Source organism: Nyctereutes procyonoides, unplaced genomic scaffold (genome assembly GCF_905146905.1).
Source record: "Nyctereutes procyonoides isolate TBG_1078 unplaced genomic scaffold, NYPRO_anot_genome, whole genome shotgun sequence".
Taxonomy (NCBI): Eukaryota; Metazoa; Chordata; class Mammalia; order Carnivora; family Canidae; genus Nyctereutes; species Nyctereutes procyonoides.
Window position 1 is genome coordinate 22,200,826 of NW_026575040.1, and position 23,336 is coordinate 22,224,161.

Sequence of the window (23,336 nt, forward strand, 5' to 3'; positions counted from 1 at the left end):
GAAGCACCATTAAACTGCTCAAAAACAATTATACAGTGAAAGGATTAAAAATAATCTCATGGAAAATATCTCCAGTGAAAGGATTAAAAATATCTCAATTTCATTTCTTGTACACATTTCGAAAATTGTGTCTTGGGCATCTCCATTTTCTATGGAGCCATATCCAACTTATTTTTCCAACAAAGATGCTGAATATGCCAAAGAAATAATCCATGGTCTGCTCTTACAGACCTCATGGTCTAGGGAGAGAGATGAGTAGGTAAACAATTATCTGGGAAAAAAAAAAAAACAATTTTCTGGGAAACTGATGGGGAGGTGGTCTGAGCATAGGAGACAACAATTCTCTTTGGATGGAAGAAGGAATGGAGAAGGCTTAGCAGGAAATGAGATACTGGAGCTGGATTTTGATTACATAAGGAAACTTTTGTATAGAAAAGGAAGGACATTTTGGGTGAGGGGACAACTGGAGTGAGAGAAATAGAGGTGTGAAATTGATTGTGGATCTGGGACTGACTTCTGAGCAGTGAGACACAGTACGGGTGGTGGGTAGGCAATAGTAGGTAGTGAGATGGGAGAGGTGGCTGCAGTCAGTGTCAAGGTCCTGAAATAGCCACCGACAGCTTTCCTTTCAGGCTCTTGGGAGACCCTTGTGAGACTAATTATAAAATGCCATTGGGAGAATAGCATTTACAATTCGACTCTACAGACAACTTTCCAAAAATGCAAATAAGGAAAACCACTAAATTGAAATTTGAAATTAATTACGGAAAATTTTTGATAACTTAATGAAAAAATCAAAACTGTAGGTTTTTTTAATGTTTCTTTTTTTTAAAAAAGATTTTATTTATTCATGACAGACACACAAAGAGGGAGAGAGAGAGGCAGAGACACAGGCAGAGGGAGAAGCAGGCTCCATGCAGGAAGCCCGATGTGGGACTCGATCCTGGGTCTCCAGGATCCGGCCCTGGGCGGAAGGCGGCGCTAAACCACTGAGCCACCCAGGCTGCCCAACTGTAGATTATTTTTAAAGGAATTCCATTTTATAACTTTCAATTGCTATGAATATTATACAGTATTATACATGGCTATAATTAAATAGGATCAATAAACTAAGACTTGTAGTGCACAATAGGCCTGTATGAGATAATAACACATAATATGCATGCAATTCATCAGGTCTACCATTTGTTTTGATTTTTTGAGGAATCAACATCAAAACTAGGGCATCAGTATCACATTTCCAACTACTGGGGTCCAGACTATTGAGGGTCTCTTTAAGATGAGGGATACAGATTTGGTAAAACTCCAAAGGTTCAGGCATGAAGAGAAGTTTAGGAATTTAAAAATCAGAATTCCTGAGCCAGCCTTTCAGAAGAGCCACATTACCTTCTGCTACTAACTGAACAAACAACTGTGAGGCAGCAGTGGCTCTTCCCACTGGCTTCTTTGAAGCTGCAATGCAGGGAAAGAGGTTCATGGAAGGGAGGGTCCACTAGTGGGTGTTCCTTCCTGTGAGTGTCAAAAAGCTTGAGCTTGTGCTCAGGAAAATGAATGTGTGGGTGTAAATGGCCAGCAAGAGGATAATACAAGTATAACAAGGATATGAAAATGTATGCATTCAGCGAGGATTCTCAGCTCACCATTCTAACTCAGGTTCAGCCTGAAGGAGAAAGAAAAGGAACACAGAACAAAGGGAGAAGACAAAGATTGTGGAAAGAACTAAGATAGTCTAGAACCACACATAAAGGGCTGTTTGAGGGGTCACAGAGAGTGAAAGCTGATGTGATTCTCTGGTGTCCTCCTGGTCTATGCCCGAGGAATACCTGAGCCACATCTCCTCCAATACCATCACCAGGCCCTCCTGCACAGGCTATAGTCCCAGCTCTGCCATTTACTGTTAGGGTGACCTTGGACCAGTTCCTGAACCTCTCCATACTTCAGGCTGCCCATTTGTAAACTAGAGATAATAGTAGTACCTACCTCCCATAGTTGTTGAGAGGCTCTGTAAGGCGATACATGTGTGGAGCTTTGCACAGGGGAAGCAGCCATGTGTTTCAGCTGATCCTGTTCCATCCCTCCCAAGCACAGGCAGCTCCTCTGTGGATCATAAAGTCCAATAGCTTTACCTCCTGGGCTACAGACTATTGAGCTTTACCTAGAAAAGGTAGGTTGATGGTAATATTTGATATGCTGATTCCAGAAGGAGTGCAGGCAGCAGGTACATGGGAAGGCAGGTCTCTGTCCTAGATGACTTTGTTAAAGAAGCAAACGAGACAGGATGGTGAGAGGTTTGGGTGACTTTTCCAACCAGAATTTGATGGAGCACATGCTTTAGCTGCTCCCCATCCTTCTTTTTCCATTTGGTCAGCTCAGTTTTGTGTAGCTTTCTCTCAAAGCACACATGCACATGAAGATAACTGTCCCCTGCTCCTCTGCATCCCTACTGAAACTAGATTCCTCTCCCAGGCCAGTGTGGGGGTGCTGTCCCCATACTGCCCAAACTCCCTCCAGTCCAACTTTCATGCTGCTCACTTTCCCAGATGGGCTCAGTATAATCCTTTCAGCCACAGTTCGACAGGTCTGGCTGACAACTGGCCTGCTGACAACTGGTCTGCTGCCCGCTGGCTAACTGTTCCTGCTCTGCTCACCTTGGCTTCAGGTTCCCTGGGCTCTCTTTCACCAGCTGTTCCTGTCCATTTAACCATTTTTGAAGAAGTGCTCATGATGCATCCACTGGGCTGACATCTGCCTCCAGGGCACAGTGGGTTGAAGGTCCCCCACCCAATCAGCTGTGTGCCCATAGGCAAGTCACTTAGCCTTTCTGACATTGTTTCTTTATCTAAAAAGAAGTAATATCCACTCCTGCCTCACTTGACTTTTGTGGTGATCACATATAGGAGGGTTCCATGGTGATGTTTTAAGCACTGTAAACAAGATACAGGGATGAATTTTATAGATCATTTTGGGCTGGAAATGTCCGGGTTTGTTGTGGGTTTTTTTTTTTTTTTTTAAGATTTTATTTATTTATTTGAGAGACAGAGAACACAAGCAGTGGAGAGAGGAAGAAGACTACCCACTGAGCAGGAGCCCTATGTGGGGCTTGATCAAGACCTGAGCGTAAGGCAGTTGCTTAACCAACATTGACCCAGCACTCCTGGAGTCTCAGCTATAATCCTGAAACTGTTGTGGCCCTTTCACTAGCTGTCTGATCTTCACAGTGTGGTTGTTGGGCTGTAAAATGGGCTCAGGAACCTGCCACGTTCACTTCTAGAGTTTCACTTTTTACATCTCTCACAATCACTATCTTGTTTTACTGAAATCTGTTTTATTTGTATTCTTGCTCCTCCACGTAGAGTTTGCTTTAGCTGTCAAGAGAGGGTCATTGGGGGCTCAGTAGACATGAACAGCTGACCCCTGCTTTTCCTTGCCGCAGGTTAGAAGTTCCTTTTCAGTGGCAGACGGAGTGAGAACAGAGGACTCGTCCTGTGTGCATGCCCAGCTACTTCTGTAAACAATTTTTTTAAGGTGTAATGTACATACTATACAACTCATCCACTTAAAGTGTATCATTCAGTAGTTTTAGTATACTCCCAGAGCTGTGCAACTATCACCACAATTTTATTTTATTTATTTTTTATTTTTTTAAAGATTTTATTTATTTATTAATGAGAGACAGAGAGAGAGAGAGAGGCAGAGACACAGGCAGAGGGAGAAGCAGGCTCCATGCAGGGAGCCCGACGTGGGACTCGATCCCGGGTCTCCAGGATCAGGCCCTGGGCCGAAGGCAGCGCTAAACCTCTGAGCCACCTGGGCTGCCCAATCACCACAATTTTAGAACCTTGTCATCACCTCCCAAAAAAAGAAACCCTACACCTATGAGGAGTCACTGGCACTACCTCCCACTACCGACTCAGCCACAGGTAACCACCAACCCATTTTCTGTCCTTGTGGATTTGCCTATTCTGGCCCAGCTGCTTTTTTATCCTTTCTTCCCTACCCCTGAAGCCCTGAGCTCCCCTAAGCAGAGTGTGCAGGGATGTCTCTGGCAAGCCCATCAGGAATCTGGGTAGAATTTTAGGGTGTGCCTTTATGTTATCAGTGCACCCCCACCTGACCCTGGAATCACTAGAGCAGCAAAGGGACAGAGAGCCTTAGCAGCTGCCTGGACTGTCCCCCTCCAAATCCAGGCTGGACCTCCCCTGAGGGATGTGGGGCATCATTGGCTTCCCTGCTCAAGAATACTTGGCCCACATGTCCACAATAGCCAAACTGTGGAAGGAACCTCGGTGTCCATCGAAAGATGAATGGATAAAGAAGATGTGGTTTATGTATACAATGGAATATTACTCAGCCATTAGAAACAACAAATACCCACCATTTGCTTCAACGTGGATGGAACTGGAGGGTATTATGCTGAGTGAAGTAAGTCAATCAGAGAAGGACAAACAGTGTATGTTCTCATTCATTTGGGGAATATGAATAATAGTGAAGGGGAATATAAGGGAAGGGAGAAGAAATGTGTGGGAGATATCAGAAAGGGAGACAGAACATAAAGACTTCTAACTCTGGGAAATGAACTAGGGGTGGTGGAAGGGGAGGAGGGCGGGGGGTGGGGGTGAATGGGTGACGGGCACGGAGGGGGACACTTGACGGGATGAGCACTGGGTGTTATTCTGTATGTTGGTAAATTGAACACCAATAAAAATTAATTTATAAAAAAAAAAAAAAAAGAATACTTGGCCCAGCAGGTTTCAGGTTTCAGCACCAACCTTGGCCTTTAGGGCAAAGACACTGGGTCTCTAGCAGGCCCCTATTAAAATGCCACAGTTTCACGGTGCCCTGGAAATCTCAGCTTGCCCCTTTACTTCTCTCTGAACCACCTCCCCTGGAATCATGTTGAGACAAGTGGACACTCGGACTGTTGTTTGGAGGGAGAAAATATTGGCCATAGCACAGGGGTCACAGGGCACAAGCCATGTATGAATGGGGGAGCCATAGGCGTACAGTCTTCCCTCAACCCATTTCATTCAGACCACCAGATGAATCAGGTTTGAATCACATAGGTCTGGTTCTTCCCTGGACCCCTCAGTCATTTCACCCTGCTTCTCTGGGGTTCTCAAGGAAAAATGCCCTCCCCAACAGGATATGTCCCTAAATTTCTTTTGCCTATTAAATGTCCTCATAAAGCAGTTGCTGGATTCAGTAATGCCTCTAGAGTGACAGACATAAGATTTGCCCTTCATTTGACCCCATTCCCATCTTATTCTATCAGATAGCGTGATTGCCTAGAAGTGAGCCCCCATCCCTGATTTTTACTTGTCTATGTATGCATCCACCCCCTCCAAAATACATATTCTCCATAAGTCCTTCTTAGTGTAACTAAGGTAAACTAGAATTTTCTAAAGGACCTTTATAAATTATGTCAAAAATAACACAATTTATGAAGTCTAATTTTCCAATCCTACCTGATAATATTACTTCCTGTACACACAGGTATTTTTTCCTTCCTACCTCATTAGAAGGTACACTGCCCCAAAGATCTCTCCCTAAGCCCCCCACCCCCTGGACCATCTCTGCCTGCCAGGAGTAAGATGGAAGTAGTAGTGATACATGGACAGTCTGACAAAAGATGGGGCATGTACTGGAAGGATTGCTCATCTATTCCCTAAAGTAAATAGTTCAACCCTCACACTTGTCCAGGTGCCCATGAATAATGTGGAAACCAGTAGTCCTGAACAGGGTCTGTACTCCCTGCTGCTTGCTTCCCCCTGGAGTGATGTTGGAAAGCTATTCACACACATCAAGTCATAGAGCTACACCTTGAAAGGACTGTAAGTTATTTAGTCCAGTCCTTTCATTATACGTACACAGCTGAGGAACCTGGTCCCAGCTTGGTTAAGGGCTTTAACCGACTCATTCTTTTTTTTTTTTTTAATATTTATTTATTCATTCATGAGCGACAGAGAGAGAGACAGAGACACAGGCCCGAGGGAGAAGCAGGCTCCATGCAGGGAGCCTGACATGGGACTCAATCCTGAGTCTCCAGGATCATGCCCTGGGCTGAAGGTGGCGCTAAACCACTGAGCCACTTTGACTGCCCTAACCGACTCATTCAACTAATTAATTAATGACAGTTAGAACCACAGCCCAAAACTTCTGATGACCAGTGCAATGCTTTTTACAAAAGCTTCCTCACTCATAAACTGGAAATATAGAGTACACTGTGACTCTACCTGGACCCATGGTATACTCTCAGTAGCTACTGCCCCCAAGAATACAGCTTTATCCTAATCCACAATTTCATTTTATGTGAAGCAGCCAACTCCAGGACAGATGATCAAGAAGTCAGGAAGCAAGTTAAATAAATTGCCCTACAATTGTAATGAAAAGGTAGCAACTCAATAAAAATATAAACTACAGGGATCTCTGGGTGGCGCAGCGGTTTGGCGCCTGCCTTTGGCCCAGGGCGCGATCCTGGAGACCCGGGATCGAATCCCACATTGGGCTTCCGGTGCATGGAGCCTGCTTCTCCCTCTGCCTATGTCTCTGCCTCTCTCTGTCTCTCTGTGACTATCACAAATAAATAAAAAATCTTAATATATATATATATATATATATATATATATACTACAGTTGTAGTTTAGAACTACAGAATCCCAAGTGGGCAAATGCTTAACTGTTTTTAGTGTCTGTGGTACTGCTTGTTGCAACTGCTTTAATCCCCAGAGTTCATAAACTTTAGAAGTTGAAGCAACTATGAGGAATGTGAGTTTATGTTTATCACCTTCATTGAGATGAACGTGGTTGGGGATTATTTGCAGCACTGCCTGATGTTGCTACAGAGCCATTACTTGCCCTATTTGAGAAGCCTTAAGGTGGGAGAAAAGGAGAGTCAACATCGTGGCTGTATATTCTAAAAGACAGAGTAAGGTTATGTTTGGAAATTTTTTGAGGTGATAATAGACTTTGGACCTGCTCCATTTCCCACCTGGGCTGGTTCACCCCTCCTTAGGCAACCTGGTGGTCTCCTGCTCCCAGGAGGTCACCATATTGATACCGGACTTAGTGTGGACATCCTATCAGCATAGTCCACTACAGCCCCAAACTCCTGGACTCAAGCGATCCTCCTGCCTCAGCCTCCCAAGTAGCTAGTAGGACTACAGGCATGTGCCACCATGCCCAGCAATAACAGACTTTGGAAACCAGAAGGGACACTGCTGCCATGTGTTTATTGACTCATTGGGCTTTGCATCCATAGGGGCCTTCAAACATAGTCTGCTCATTTAAAGAAGGCAGAAAAAAAGAGCAAATGAGGTGTCCAAGATCATGCCACAGGCTAGAATCAGAGCAAAGATTCCAGCCGACTGTGCAAATTCAATATTTATCCTTGTATCGTGACTAAGGAGAAGGGAAGGAATAAAAAATTAATTTGCAAATATCTGGAATACTCTCTTAAGGGTTTATAGTTTTGTTTTTTGTTTTTGTTTTTAAGATTTTGTTTATTCATGAGAGACAGACAGAGAGAGAGAGATTGAGAGAGACAGGCAGAGACACAGGCAAAGGGAGATACAGGCTCCATGCAGGGAGCCTGACGTGGGACTTGATCCCGGGTCTCCAGGATCATGCCCTGGACTGAAGGCAGCACTAAACTGCTGAGCCACAGGGGCTGCCCAGGGTTTATAGTTTTGATAATCACTTCAACATATATCACCTTGTTAATTATATCCTGTGATGAAAGAAGGCCATTGTTCTCTGCTTTGCCACTGAATGAACTAAGGCTCAAAGAAAGTGAGGGACTTGCCCAAGATCACACATCTAACTATGGCCACAGAACTGGGACTTGAGCTGCATCCTGAGCCCAGGTTCATCTACAAACTTGTATTATAAATCTATCTGGCTTTATAAATATCTCCCAGGCCAATAAGTCTGTGCCCACATGTTCCTAGACAAATTCTTGGCAGGATTTTGCCTAACTCAATCAGCACTTTAGATGCTGTAAAGTCCTTTATGTCATTAAATCAGGAAAATGGATACAAGCTGATGAAGAAATGCTTGGCTGAGAGCTGATTCTTGGATGTTACTGTATACCATGTTTTATAAAGTATGTTCTAAGACAGGGTTTCTTAAACTAGTAAAGAACTAGCTGTCTGTTTCTAATTTCTGCCTGTCCTGAAACAATAGGGTTTTTTTTAAGATTTTGTTTATTTATTTATTTTAGAGAAAGAGAGAGTGTGAGTTGGGGGAGGAACAGAGGGAGAGGGGCAAGTAGATTCCACACTGAGTGCAGAGCTGAACAGGGACTTGATCTCACAATCCCAAGATCGTGACCTGAGCTGAAACCAAGAGTTGGAGGCTCAACCAGCTGAGCCACCCAGGCACCTCTGGAACAATAGTCTTGATAATACAATAAAAAATGCATTACTTGAATAATAAGCCCACACTTGAATATTGCAGCAATATCAAACTGCCATAAAAATTTCAATTGCTGGGACACCTCGGTGGCTCAGTGGTTGAGCAGCTGCCTTTAGCTCAGGACCTCCTGAAGTTCTGGGATCGAGTCCCGCATCAGGCTCCTGCATGGAGTCTGCTTCTCCTCCCTCTGCCTGTGTCTCTGCCTCTCTCTGTGTCTCTCATGAATAAATAAATAAAATATTTAAAATTTTTTTCAATTGCTTATTCTCAGTTTTCCTTACTGATCTTGCTGCAGCTCAGTAACAGTTCACAGACCAGCATGTGTGTGCCAACCACATTTTGAGAAACACTGTTCTAAGCAACACCATCCTGAGAGAAATTCCCTGAATAAAGAATTCCTTAATCAAAGAAGTTAGGGAGAGCCTATAAGTATCACTGCACATTAGTATATCATATTTTGGGAGACCTTGTAAGTATCAGTGCATCTTAACATATTAAAGTCTCTGGAAAAAAAATAAATAAAAAAAATAAATAAAGTCTCTGAGAAGTCCTGCATTAAAGAAGCTTGTTTAATCATTAATTAACTCAGCATTTCTTGAACAGACTCATTGTTCATGGAATACCTTTCAACATCCTGTAGAATTCATATTTTTTTAATATTTTATTTATTCATGAGAGACACAGAGAGAAAGGCAGAGACGCAGGCAGAGGGAGAAGCAGGCTCCAGGCAGGGAGCCCTACTTGGGACTCTATCCCAGGCCTCCAGGATCACGCTCTGGGCCAAAGGTGGCGCTAAACCATTGAGCCACCCAGGCTGCCCCAGAATTCATATTTCTTGAAATACGATTGGCTCAGTCTTGCCAGCTGTGGGCAAAGCACAGGTCCCAGGCCTAAAATGAAAGCCTCTGCCTTTTACCCATATCTTTATACGCTGCCTTTAAAAATAAAAAAAAATAATTTTTATAGTGTTTATTCTTGTGATACACAAAGTTGTATCTGCCTTTTACCATCTCCCATGCCTACTTCTACCTCCCACTTAGTACTCACTATGGATGGCCTCACCCATAGAGAAGATCAAAGTCTCCCATCTGGGATAGACCACTGCACACTGTGTGCTGCAAATATATCTGCAGCAAATGTATCACCTTTATAAAGGTGACTTATGATAGGATGTCTACTTCTTCAGCACGGCAGAATCCTATAATCCAGTTCTATGATAAATATTTCTCTATTTTTAATGGAAACTGTACACCCAGACAAAATGTATAAATCATTGCTCTCATTCATATTCTCTTGACAGTTCTAACAATGGTAGTTCTGTACAAGCTTCTAGATGCATGAATTTATTTCTGTGGGTTGTTCCTCCTAGCCTCTTTGTAAAGGTCACCCAGTGACCCTCAGCAAGCTTTAGGCCACTCTTTATGTCATTATTCCTGCATTCTTACTCAGCAACTCCAACATCTGCAGAGTTCTCTCCAGACATACCACATACACTGAGTCATGGCCACCCCTCCATAGTACCCACACAGGTAAGTGAGCTCCTCTTACATCCAGGCAGTATGCCAGGATGCCCTGGAGATATGGCATGAGTCAGCCAGGTTCCATGCTCCTGGAGAATCTCACTTCTCAGGCTCTGACATCATGACATCTGTAATGCTTGAGAGCTCAGGACAGAAACTTCCAAACTGCATTTGCCCAACATGAGTATTGTATGAGTTATTAATAGACAGCCCCTACCAAACAGGGTTCTAGGGTTAAATAAATCTGGGAAACAATTACATGTGCTAACGCATGTTGTGAATTTTGAGGAAGAAACTATATACAGTAGATTTCTCCAAATGTGCTTGACCTGCAAACCATGTTTTCCAGGAACCCTCTCCCCTGACACCATTTGGGAAATGCTGGTTTGGAAGTAGCTTCAGACCACTTGGTCTGCCAAATGCCAAGGACCAGATTGAATTCGTTCAAACATACAGCCTGGTTAGGTAGAAAATGGATATCTCTTTGTGATTTCCCTTAACTCTGCCTTTTGAATGGTGAATAAGTTGAGTCTGCACCTGATGCTCAGTGACTTACTTTTCCATAGGTATGTTCTGTGTAATTTACCATCTAGACCTCTAATAACTTCCCAGTCTGTAGACCTAGCCCAGACCTGTCCCAACCCCAGAGCTCCATGGAGGCCCCATATGTTGTGCTGTCTACTGGACAACCACCTATTGGAGATCTTTAACAGAATGTCCAACAAGCACTTCAAATGCAGTTTGTCCCACATAGAAGTGATTACTGACCTCATAAAATTCATTTCTCCATCTGCATTCCCTAATGACCTCATTACCACCTTCCAATCAGAAACCTAGGAGTTGTTTAGAATTCCACCCTCCCAGCCAAGTTGTCATTAAGTTCTCTTGATTCTACCTTCCAAGAAGCTCTTGAATTTAGTCTCTGTATTCCACCCTCAACTGTCATTGCCTAATTTGGGGTCCTTACTACAGTGGTTTTCTTAGGTTTTCTGGGAAACAGACTCTGGGTTTCTAAGACTTACATGTAGGCAGGTTATCAGAGTGATGGAGAATAACCCCTGTTGGGGGAATAGAAGAAAAACGACCAGGTTGAAGCAGATGAACTTTGATCCAGTTACAAGAATAGCCTCAACCAATTCTGTAGCATGCTGTAGGACTGGATGACCCTTCAGAATTGTCCCAACTTGATGCATTGGGTTGGGGAGGAGGGGGTACATTCCCACTCTCTTCAGCCTCCGTCCTCCATACCTCCATCCCCTACTCCTCTCACCCTCCCACAGGATGTAGGCAGCCTCTCACCCCACCCCATGACAAGGGCAATTGCCAGAATGGCCTTCAGCTGAGAGCCACCAACCACCACCTCTTGCAGCAGGTGGAGGAATGAGTGCCTTACTCCTAAGGGGACCAGGGTGATGTACCATATCATCCTGTCCCCCCAAAATACCACTGGAAGGGTTTTCCTAAACCTAAATTTAATTTATACATTTTCTCAAACTCTTTCAGTAACCTCCTCCTTACCAACAAGATAATTCAACTCTGATCTTTGTCTACTAACATTTATCAATCTTTCATGAGCACTGCTCCTCCTGCTGGGCATGATTTTGTCCCACTTCTCTCATTAGCAAATTCCTATACATCCTTTTCAGGCCCAGTGTAAGTACCCCTCCTCTTTGATGCCTTCTTTAATATCCTCAGGCAGAAGTAATATCTGTATACTCTTTTGATATTCAGAGTCATTTGCTTCTGTGATCATTAGACTGACCCCCTTAAGAGCAAAGTCTGTGTCATACTCATTTTTGAAGGTGAATGTGCAATCAACCATGTGCATCAGTATTGTATAAAGCTGGTCTACATGGTCTAATTCAAACTAGAGATGCCTTCAGTCTAGTCAGCTGTTTTTTTCAAAGACTTATCTAGTTGCCCAGTGAGGGCTAGAGGTCCCTAGGGACAGGAATTCTATTTGGGTAAATTCAGCTGGTTCAGTATACGTAGCTTGGTGCTCTGAGGGATTGGGCATTTAATACATACTTCCCATTATGTTGTTGCTACCCCTCATACTGAGAAGAGGCATAGCCAGTGACCTACAGGATATGTTACGATAGGTACCGTATGGCCTGACTGGCCTAAAAATATCTCTTTCATGACTGAGCTTTCCCTTCATGTCCATTCTGAAATTCTTATCCTCATATTTCCCTATGGTTGGAATTGGACCAGTGGTCACTTGGTTGGGATGAATGCATGCTAGGGCCTAGGTAAGCTAATTCATCTGTAGAAGAGAATGTGTCTTTTTTTTTATTTTACTCCTTTCACAGATTTTATGTTTTGTTTATGCTTTGTGATATACATCATATAGTATTAGAGTAACACATATATATATATATAATTTATAAATAAATAATATTAAGGAGTGCATACTCAAAATATCTTTTACTAAGTAGCACATGGTTAAAAACAGTCTGGAGACCTCTAGATTGGACTTCAAAGACTGGTGTCTTCTTCAGCCTTTACCCATTAGCTTCTCATCTGATCTGACTGCTGAGCTAATTTATACTAACGCCTTAAGGAAACTCTAAAATCCAGGAGCAATGAAGAATGAAAGATAGGGGCAGGCAGAGTAGGACTATGTGAAGAGAGCACAGAGACTGCATCTGTCCAGAGCTGATGAACCATCTAGTAGGATACTGAGAACATAGAATACAAAGAGGCAGGAGGTGGAGCAGGAGACAGTAATAGGCAGGGCAGCTAACTGGAGGTCTGAGGAGATATGAAAGAGTGATAGGACTTCAGACAAAGAACAGAGCCAGGGACATGGTCAAGCTGAACGATTAGGAGGGTGGACTTGTGGAGGCTCTGGGCTTGGCAGGGAGTTTGGCTGTGATTGAAAAGTGCTGGGAGCAGGTACACCTTCATGCTGCACACCCTCCAACCAGCACAGGTAGTGACAGTGGCCCTCAGCTGAGACTCAAGCAGCCACCCGCTATCTGCCCGGCCACCTGGTCACAGTGGCCATCAGCCTCCTCATCCTCACTTTCACCTTCCTGCTCAGTGTCTCTGGGCTTCTGATTCTGGTGCACACCTCACTGTACCTGCAAAACCTCAAGAAAATATTGAGAACAAGATTGAGAGTTTGAGAGTATTGGTCTCAACCAGATGCCAGTGGGGCTGTAGCTGGGGGTGCTGAGACAAGAGCAAGAGGCTGGATCTTAGGGGTCTGGGATCTGTACCCAAGACCTAGAGAATGTCACTCCCACTCTGGCTCTGAACCAGGGACCCAGAGCCCTTTCCCAGCCCTTAAGATACAGTGCTCTCTCAGTTCAAAACGCAGGACATCTGTGACCTTCCCCCAGTTCCAAAATTGAGATCTCCCTCCTACCAGCCCCCATTACCTAGGGGACCAGACTACCCCAGCCAGAGCAACCATGGTCAACCTCAAACACTGGACCCAGAGACATTCCCCCACTCCCAATCTGGGACCCACCCATCTCCCATGCTCAGCCCCAAAGCTAGGATCTGGGACAAAGGCATTCTCTTGAACCTTGAACTAAGGCTTTTCCACACCCTACCCTAGCTTTGAGCCCCAATCAGGGTATTGCCAAATCTTGGCCCCAGGATGCAAGTGTTCCCAGCCCCCATCAGGACAGAAAATTTAAGCATCCTGACCTTGTTGAACCCTTGGTTCCAGATAACCCCTACATTCAATAGTTCTACTTGCCTCTCTCCAGCTCTGTTTAGGAATTCTGTCCCTCCTCCCCAAAGTTCCAGATTGATGAGCTCCAAGGGGTAGGATGGGGTGGGGTGGGGGAAGCCCTGACCCAGAATGGGACATCTGTATCAGTGTTACTGATACAATGAAGGCTGTTGCATCACTCAACCCAAGAAAGGAAAAGAAAAGCAAGGCAAGGGAAGGAGGGAAAGAAGGGTGGGTAACAGTCTCTATCTCCACCAGGAAGATGCCCCATCTGTCTCTCACTGTGATTGAAGCTCACATCAGAGCATAGCCATCCAGAAATAAGGATAGTACTGACTACTCCACAGTGCCTGTGTAGGGTGCCGAGAGGCAGCAATCTGATTGGAGTCAGGGCATCATTTTTATATAGATGATACAGTTACTTGGGGATGGCTATAGGGATTGATTGATGGTGGGCATTAGGAGTGGGTGAAGAGTGGTATCAACAACGCGGCCCTCAGTGCCTCCTTGGCAGGTGGAAGCTAGTGAGCCCTATTAGTCTACAAAGGGGAACTCTGGCACCTGCGATGAGGAGAAACCCTATTCCAACACCAAACCCTGGGGGCCCAAGGGCCCCACTGGGATGATATATCACAAGAGTTCTAGCAGCCAAGAATCATGATATAGGATCAAAAGGCATGAGCAGGGAATGGGCCTTCTGAGTGGGAGATAAGGTAGGGGAAGAGTGGCACTCCAGCAGAAAAACCTTCATGAAGAGCAAAAAGGAGGCACAGAGAGACTCCAAACAGGAATGTGCCTAACGTGACAGGTTTAGCCTTGATGGCAAGGAAGTGGGCATCACACCTCCAAAAGTCCAGGGTCCACTGAATCATCAGTGGAAGACTAGTTGACGGACATGGTAGCATTGGTAGCATGCTAGCTACAGGACTTTCTTACATACAGAGTTGCCTGGGAAACAAAAAAGATCAGAAGGATAACAATTGCAATTCCTTTTTATATTGTTTTCAGACTCTCTTAGGCTCTTAGTATTCTACCAGGAGCAGACTGTAAAGCCTTTGAGGGGTCCAGCCACTTCTGGGCGGTAAGACTTTGCATTTGCAAAGCATTTCAGTTGACATAAATGTTTGCATATACTATTTCATATATCCTGACCACAACCCAGCAAGGTACATATTCTTCTATCCATTTCGCAGATGATGATATAAAAATTCATGCAAGAGGTGTATTTTGCCAGAGCCCTATATTCTGCAGATGAGCAATCTGAGTTCCAGGTGGGGGTAATAGATTTACCACTTACCACGGACAAAGAGCAGATGCTTACAATGCCAGGACCCACCCCCAGGACTCAGAGAACCCCACCTCCTCCGAATTCCCCATCCGTATATATACACTTCCTCCCAGCCCACCATGGTGCTAAAATTAGAGCTCATCTGCCACAAAGTGGTCCATAAGGAATGGCAAACAAATATTACTGGCTCTGCCTTTTTCTCTTGAATCTCCCAGGCAGTCTGTTCTAACATCTGCTGTGAGTTTTTGTTTTTGTTTTTGTTTTGCAGCTTGCAAAAGGAAAGAACAAGAGCATGGGAAGGATAGAGGCAACACACCCAAAAAGCCCAGGTTAGTCTTCACAGATGTCCAGCGTCGAACTCTACATGCAATATTCAAGGAAAACAAGCGTCCATCCAAAGAATTGCAAATCACTATTTCCCAGCAGCTGGGGTTGGAGCTGAGCACCGTGAGCAATTTCTTCATGAACGCAAGGAGGAGGAGTCTGGACAAGTGGCAGGACGAGGGCAGCTCCAATTCAGGCAACTCATCTTCTTCATCAAGCACTTGTACCAAAGCATGAAGGAATAACCACGAACTAAACCTCGGTGGAAAAGCTTTAAATTAAAAAAAAAAAAAATTTTAAAAGACCAGGACCTCAAGATAGCAGGTTTATACTTAGAAATATTTGAAGAAGAAAAAAAAGTGTTATTTATAGTCCAAAGAAACCAAAGACTTAGCTCACCTGCATTCTGACTTTGTTCGGAGACACACACACACTTCAGCGGGGCAACGACTTGGCAAGAAAAATTATGAGCAGGAAAGCACCACTGGATCTCACACCTTCAATCCATGATCATTCTCGCTGTGCTTGGCTGTTTCGTGGTTTGGAGCATAGTGATTTTGAGCCATTGAGTGGACATCTTTTAAGATCAGACTTTCTCATCTGTTCCACCATGCCATGAAGGTGTATGGTGTCTCAGTACTGTGTGTGGGTACGTGAGTGCATACACACACACACACACACACACACACACATACACACACATATGCACACACCACCAGTGGTTAGGGACTTAGGCAGGGCTGGTCTTCAGGAAGGGTTGTGCTATAGGAGTACAACCAACATAGTGTGGGTTGTCTGAGTTCATTGGATAGGAGTGTGATTTCACTCGTCTAGCCTAGCGTTTGAACCTGCCAGGCCCGCAACCTAAATGCAGATTCAAACCCAGCAAAGAAAATTTGAATGACACCTAAACCAGTGCATTCTCTTTGTTTGTTAAGGAATGTTCAGATATTTTTTAAGAAATGAAACAAGAGTCCATCCATTTAAAAAAAAAATCACCTAGGCACCAAAGAACACAATATTATAGTGCAGGTATTTTATTGCAATGATTTTAATAACCAAAGCTATTTTTACACAAGATACTATGTAAAGTTATACGTATGAACTGATCTAGCTGTAATACACATGCCACATAGAATCATGACTATTATTTATGACTCTGGAAGCATTTGAAATATTAGTTTTCAGAACTGGCAAGAAAGAATGTAGCTTCAGGGAAGCAATTAATATCATAACAGAGAGCTCAATGTAGTGTACATGTACGTCCAGATGGCACACTCCCTTTTGGGATCCATAAATGATACTTAAATAGACACGTAGACATGATGCCATAGTCTATTCATAGCTGAGAAAACCTGGGGATTCTTCCAAAGTAGGACCCCACTTGTAAATTAGAAAACTAAGTTTAACAGAGCAAGTAATTAAATTAGAAAATTTGTTCTAAGTAATGCTATTTTTTAGTAAAAGACCACTAAATAAAGGATATCATATTTAGGTTAATTTGACTTAAAGTTGTTTTTTGCATTTGACACCAAATACCCTTTTAAAATACTTTGTAAACACACAAAGTGAGCAGACCAAATTATTATAAAAATAAACTGTCCAGTATTTGTAGTTAAATTGATTTTATTGCCAATCTCGGATAGTTTATGACTTAGACATCAATAAAAATAGCAGATGTAACTGAGAAATGGTGTAACAGCATAGGAAAAGAAACAGAATTCTAGTGGAAGACAAGACTTTGGGCTCTACAGGCTTGAAGCTATTTATTTCACTAAGCATAGCCTCCAAAGTGTACTACATTCTTTCTTGCTATGGCATTAAGCTGGAAGTTTTTTGACATAAAGTCCACTCTCTAATAGGAACAGATAAAACACTAGACCTGAGTTTCCAAATACAAAATTTTCAATTTCTGTTTTTCCAAATCACTTACCTACAGCTGGAGAAATCAAGGGGGAAGAAAAAAAGCTGACACAGTTGGATTGGTAGTACCTAAGGGAATCACTTGCTTCTCAGAAAAATTCTCTCTGAATTCATTGAACTGTGACTCATAGAAGTGGATACCTTTTGTACTATTAGGTAAAGAACTGGGTGCTCTTGGTTAATTACCACACCTAATTAGAAATATAAAATGAAATGTTGTCTCCACAATAAGTTGTTGATTGAGATTCATTAAAATGCTAAAGAAAAAAATATTGAACCACCTTGACACAAAAACCTAACTGCCTAAGGTCAAATCGGGAGCATCTAGGTCTGTAGAGGTCTAGAAGAGACAGGCACCTGGAGAGGAAGCTAAAGCAACAACCCATCGGGATCTCCTTCATGTCTGCTATAGAATAAGAAAAGCAAACCAACACATACTTCTCCTTTAATGAAATCGCGCATTTGCTTTGACACATTTTGTTTTAGTATTTTCTTTTAATCTCACACCAAATTCCAGCTTAAAATTTTCCCTTCTAAACATGGCACAATGACAACTCAACTATTATAAGAGACCACTTCAATGGCTACCCTTAGAGAGATGCTTAACATATGATCTTGTCAATGACACAAACCAAAAGGAAAAGACTAGTTAATTAACTTTTTCTCTCTCTCCAGAATGGAGGGGGCCAGGAGTACAGCTGTATAGTTATAATTTAGGAGGGAGGAAAGCCTTATTTATTTAAAACATGAGAGTTTTAAATGCAGGGAAATTCAAGCTGTGTCTACACACAATCTTACCAAATTCAGCACCCCAGGAAAAACAAAAGTTGAGTTCAAACACCATGCTTTTTGTTTTGTTTTTGCTATATTACTCCGTCAGGTTAATCCAATTGCATTTTACGTTTTCAACCAATTATTTTGGTACTGTGTAGACACAGTCTCAAAGAATATTACTATATCTCTAATATTCCCATCATAATAGTTTTTTTTGAAAAATAATCCAGTGATCCTACTTGCTAACACCAAAGATAATTTTATACCAGCATTGAATTTGCACCCATCACATAGTTTCAGGGCCTAGAGATATATTTTCTCATGAACAGATGCACAAATCAGAGCCTGAAAAGCAATTTTTTTACTAGACTATTCAAGCATACTCACAACCTTTGCTGTTTAGAAATCATAATGGACAAACTCAGCTTCTCACAAGCAATACACTCTTACTTCATGTATGACTGATTATTGCTTCTAACTTGGCATGTAGCATAAATTTATGGCTCAGGTTTTTTAACCTACCACATTCCGTGGAGCAGATTACATGCCATTTGCTTACCCATTATTTCTCAATCCTTTTGCAAAATCCATCCAAAAAAGGTATCCCACACTTTTATTGGTATATTTGTTTTTTCCCACACTGCACATCACATAACATGTTTGGGGTTTTTTTTTTTTTGGTAGAATGGAAGTTAAACTGTTTTTGACCAGACATCATTCAGGTCCTCTCATGACTGCAAGCTTCCCTCAAAGGAGGCAAAGACAGAGAGCGTGGGAGATATGACATTTGGACTCTCCAAAAGCCCAGATTTCAGTAAGTGTTCAGGTAGGTAAATGAATTCTGGATGTCAGGAACTAAGTATTTAGTCCTGGTTGCAGCTGGTATAGATCCCTAAACCCAAAGAGAATGTGGAGAAATTCAGGCATTCAAACTGAACATGTCACTCTTCATTAAAAAACAAAGCAAACAAACAAAAAAAAAAAAACATAATTACATTTCCAGGACAAAAAAGTAAAAGTACTATGCTCCTTTTGGACTCATGCCACTCCCATTGCTACCCCAGGTGAATGATCCGTCTTTGCAGGTTAAATGCAAACTTTGCTATACCAAAGAGTCCTAGGACATTTTCACAAGAGCTATAAAGGCATTTTCCCTAAGAAAGGTCCTCCCTTCTTTGTACATAAAGGATGAAAACTATGCATTTAGCAAACAAAGAGAAAGCACTTCTCCCTTTCCTATCTAGTTGTTTAGGGTGCATTCAAACACCAGAGGCCATTTTGAGATGCGATTGGCCTTCTGGATTATTCTTGTGGTGTGGTTAGCTTTACAGTACATTTGGTAACTATTTCCTAAATAGTAAGGACAAAGAAGCAGAAGGTAAGAAATAGCTACTTCCATGTGTTAAAAAAAAAAAAAAAAAAAAAAAAAGTGTAAAGATCTACTATTTATAGTGTGAACCAAAGACGCTACCTCACTCGATTTCCATTGGTGATTTTAATCACATTGATGATACCAAAGAATACCAAAGATATTTTCATGCACGGACTTGGTCTGCAGAGGGAGCTCCACCCCTTCCCCTCCCCCACCTCTCCTCCCCCCTCCTCGCTCTTCACTCAGTGTGTAAACTTGTCTTCATTCTTAATGATAATGATACGAAATGACAACAACAACATTAGGAAATACTACTCTTACTACTGCTAGTTCTCCTTGTAAATCTCTAGGCAAACATGTTGCAAACTTTGTAAACTCCTAGGACGAGTGCCTTGCTTGAACCAAAGTGTTAAACCGCTGTTGACCTCTCACCTTATACTCTTTGAATACCTCAGCCTCTTAGAAAGGCCACTAATGAAAAAAAAAAAAAAAGGAATAATTATTCACCGTGGTGCTTTTTCCGTGCAACCATGCAATGAAACTTTCTTTGATACCAAAGGATGACTCCCCCCCCCCAATTTCTTGCTGATAAACCAAAGCTCCTCCTCCTTGTTCCCTCTCGAGGTCCCCCCACCTCCCCGAGTCCCTTCGCCAGGCAGGCCGTGCATCACTTTTACCAATTCCTCCAAATACCTCATAGTAATAAAGTTTTAGGGTTATGTTGTATAGAGAGTCTATGTGATAAGGCAGAACTTACTAGTTTGATAATTGTTAAGGTTACTTTAAAAAAAAAACTTTATAATTCTTATTTATTTTGTAGTTTGTATGTTTGGGATGTCCCCCGCCCTCCCCCCTTCGGTTTAGGGTTTATTTTCTTGGCAGAACTGCTCTGTGGCTCAAGGAAGACTTAATTTCCGGAAATGTTCCCCAGGTGGGTTAAAGTTTGTGTAAAAATGCAAGAATGGAATAAGAAATGATTATCATTTTTGACGGTTGGTGACTTACAAAGTTTTTGTGTTTCGTAGTTAATTTGTTTCCACAGGGTAAAAGAAAAAAAACATATATATATATATATATATATAACCTCTTTTTTGTGAAACTGGTTCCTATTTTTCTCTATAATGTGCTGTGATTTTTTTAATTTAATTACATTTTATATGAGCTTATTTAATCACTGCTTTAATTTATGACTGTGTAGTTTTTACCGTGTATATAGTAGAATTGAAATGGCCAAAGCTTTATGTTACAATCTTTTTGTTCTTGATGCTAAGATCAGCCGAAGGCAAGAGCTTCTCTTAACTGCAGGGTGTATCTTTGGCTTTTTCTTAGCAGGCACTTCAATGTGTGTTGTGAACACTGCCAGGTTCCCCCCTCAAAAAAACTTGTACATGCCAAAATGAGTGTTTCAAGGTAGTCTTTTCGTCACTTAGAAAGGAGAAAGGCATTATTTGTGTTCTTCCTTTAATTTATTAATTTTTTTTCATTTTTAGAGAAGATTATTTTGCAGGTTAGACCTGAAATTCCAAAGAATTTAAGAGTTGTTTAAATGTTTCAAAGCACCGGCATTTGTGAGATACTTTGCTACTTTTTTTTTTTTTAACCGTTCACACGGGTATGAGAAGTAAAGAGTATTAAAAAAAAAAAGAAAGAAAGAAAAGAAAAAGAAAAGAAAAACTCAAAGAGGCAAGCTAACTTGAATTTGGAAATCCTCCTAAATTTCACCAAGTTTCTGAACTGCATCAAGGCAAGGGGCAGGGCAGAGGGGCAATTCCTCCTGGAGAGCTGAGGAAAGGATGATGCACTTACAGAGAAAGTCAAGGCTGAGAGGCAGCTGGCTCAGCTCCTGCCTGTCTGGCCAACCCATAGAAGAAGCAAGACTTGATTGTTTGGCCCCAGTTCTCAAGGAAGATGTTTCACAGTTACATGTTCCTCTCCACAGCTGTTTCTTGTAATCTGTTACCTACAATTACCCCCCACTCCCTAGCCCCACTCCCTCGAGAATGGCAAGAGCTCTCCTCAAATGTGAGTCCTGAGTGAATGTAACCCAGCCCTCTTTCAATTTGTCTCTCATCACTCTTGATCTTCCTGTGACTTTTCCTGTCCAAACCAGAGATGGGCCCTACCCCAGGCCCCCTTAAATTGAGGCTGTTCAGATACTTGGACCTGCTTTAGGTCAGCACACACACACAAATCTCAGCCAATCAGCAGCATCCTCAGAAGCGCCGGTGCCCACTGCTTTATTTTGCTGAAATAAGTTGCTTCAACTACATGGCATAAAACCACAGATGTAAATACTTTTCCTCTCAACACAAGAATTTTATCTTATTTTCTTTTGCAGGGGTATTAGGGGTGGGGAAAGAAAGGGAGGGCTTAGATTTTGGGTCAAATGTTCCATTTTCTTAGAAACATTTTTATACTTGTTATGTATGTTAATAGGGCAATAAATCTGCTCTGAGTTGCAGGATCATTGGTAAGCATTGACTAATTATTTGTTTTTAATACAAATGCTGAGCAGTGAGTTACAGAAAGCCCAGGAAAATTGTTGAGGAAGCAGACTTGTACCATCAGCAATGAAACGCTGAACAGAGTTGTATTCACAGGTCATATTTTCTGTTTCTGTGTTAGTCTTGATTTTTTTGTGGTATGTTCTGCATTTATTACATAATCATTGTGGGCTCGTTTTAGATTTGCCGTCTAAACCAAGTGACAAGTATTTTTTAACAAATAAACTTTAAAACATTGTCTTCCACTTGCTTCGGTAGTTGTCTTCATATCTCCCTGTGTTTCTTGTCCCCTCAGAAGGCAGCCCATCTGTCACTCACTTAGACCTGTCTCTCCCCTTCTTCTGTTTTCAGTACACTTTGACCTTAGCTATTGTTTGAGTGTGACTCAGTTTCCCTGTTCAAGTTAGCTTGATGGTTTATTATGTAAGGAGGGTGCCTAAGACAATCATCAGGTAAAAAAAAAAAATTAAAATTAAATTTTAAAAAGATCAGTAGAGTAGAAAATCTTCCAAGAGCAGAGGGAGTTCTTCCTTAGCAATTAAAAAAAAAAAAAACATAAATAATTAATTACTTTAAAAACCTAACCATGAGGGGCTTAGAAGATTTTTGATAAAAGACAAATGTTGCTGTCATTTTCTTTGTCAATTAGAAAGCCGTGGTAGTTTCTATGTTGCATCTACATTTCAGACTAAATGGTTATTGTACCCAGTTATGGTTGTTCGCTAATATTTTGTCTCTCTCTCTTTCTCTCTGTCCAATGCTTCTTCTGTATTTTTGTGTGTAGCTACAAAAAGTGTAATGCATTAGGCATTATTCTGGTTTGTTTATGAGTATCTCCTGTACTGCATTAAGGTTTCTTTCACTTTTTTTTAAGCTTCGCTACTGTTCTCACTTTATGCCGTGCAATATCATCTGCTGTGTTTGCTAAGCAAAAAAGAAAAAAAGAAAAAAAAGCAAGTGATGATGCCATCATGCTTTTCAGTGTTAAAATGTTTCAGCATTTATGTAGTCACCAAAATGTAGTAAAATAAAATGTTGGATTTTCCAGCACTTTAAATTTAGACAATTCTTGCCTTCTTTTGTTTTTATTCTCTGCATTTCTCAGCAAGTAGTTCATGGATTTTCTTTGGAGAAAGGATGAAGCTTAAAGGGTAATGTATTTGACAACTCAAGCCAGTGTTATGGTTTGATGAAGGATTCATTACAAGAGAAAAAAGAAAATGGTGTTCTCCAGTGAAGCAGGAGGCGTTTTTTTTTTTTTTTTAAGTTTTTATTTTTAAGTAATCTCTATACCCAACAAGGGGCCGGAACTTACAACCCTGAGACCAAGAGTCACATGCTCCATTGACTAAGCCAGCCAGGTGCCCCAGGAGGCTGTTTTTAAATGGAAGTGGGACATTCTAATTGTAGATGTTAGCCATTTATATTAACCTAATTGACTTTCAGATGAAATAAAAATTATTATTAGAGAGAATGGCCTTTAAAAGTCCTCATCAGTAAAATACTGTATGTGGGGGAGGGGGGTGGGGAG

The 23,336-nt window shown here is 41.9% G+C and overlaps 1 protein-coding gene across 1 annotated transcript in view; it reads left to right on the forward strand.

Annotated features, from left to right (window-relative positions):
* The window catches only part of ONECUT1 (one cut homeobox 1), a 45,704-nt gene extending 22,909 nt beyond the window's left edge, over nt 1-22,795 (forward strand). The window contains exon 2 of the mRNA XM_055319591.1: nt 15,177-22,795. Coding sequence (XP_055175566.1) covers nt 15,177-15,469 — 293 coding nt within the window. The 3' untranslated portion in view covers nt 15,470-22,795. The remainder of the gene's footprint in view (nt 1-15,176) is intronic.
* The last annotated feature ends 541 nt before the right edge of the window (nt 22,796-23,336 follow it).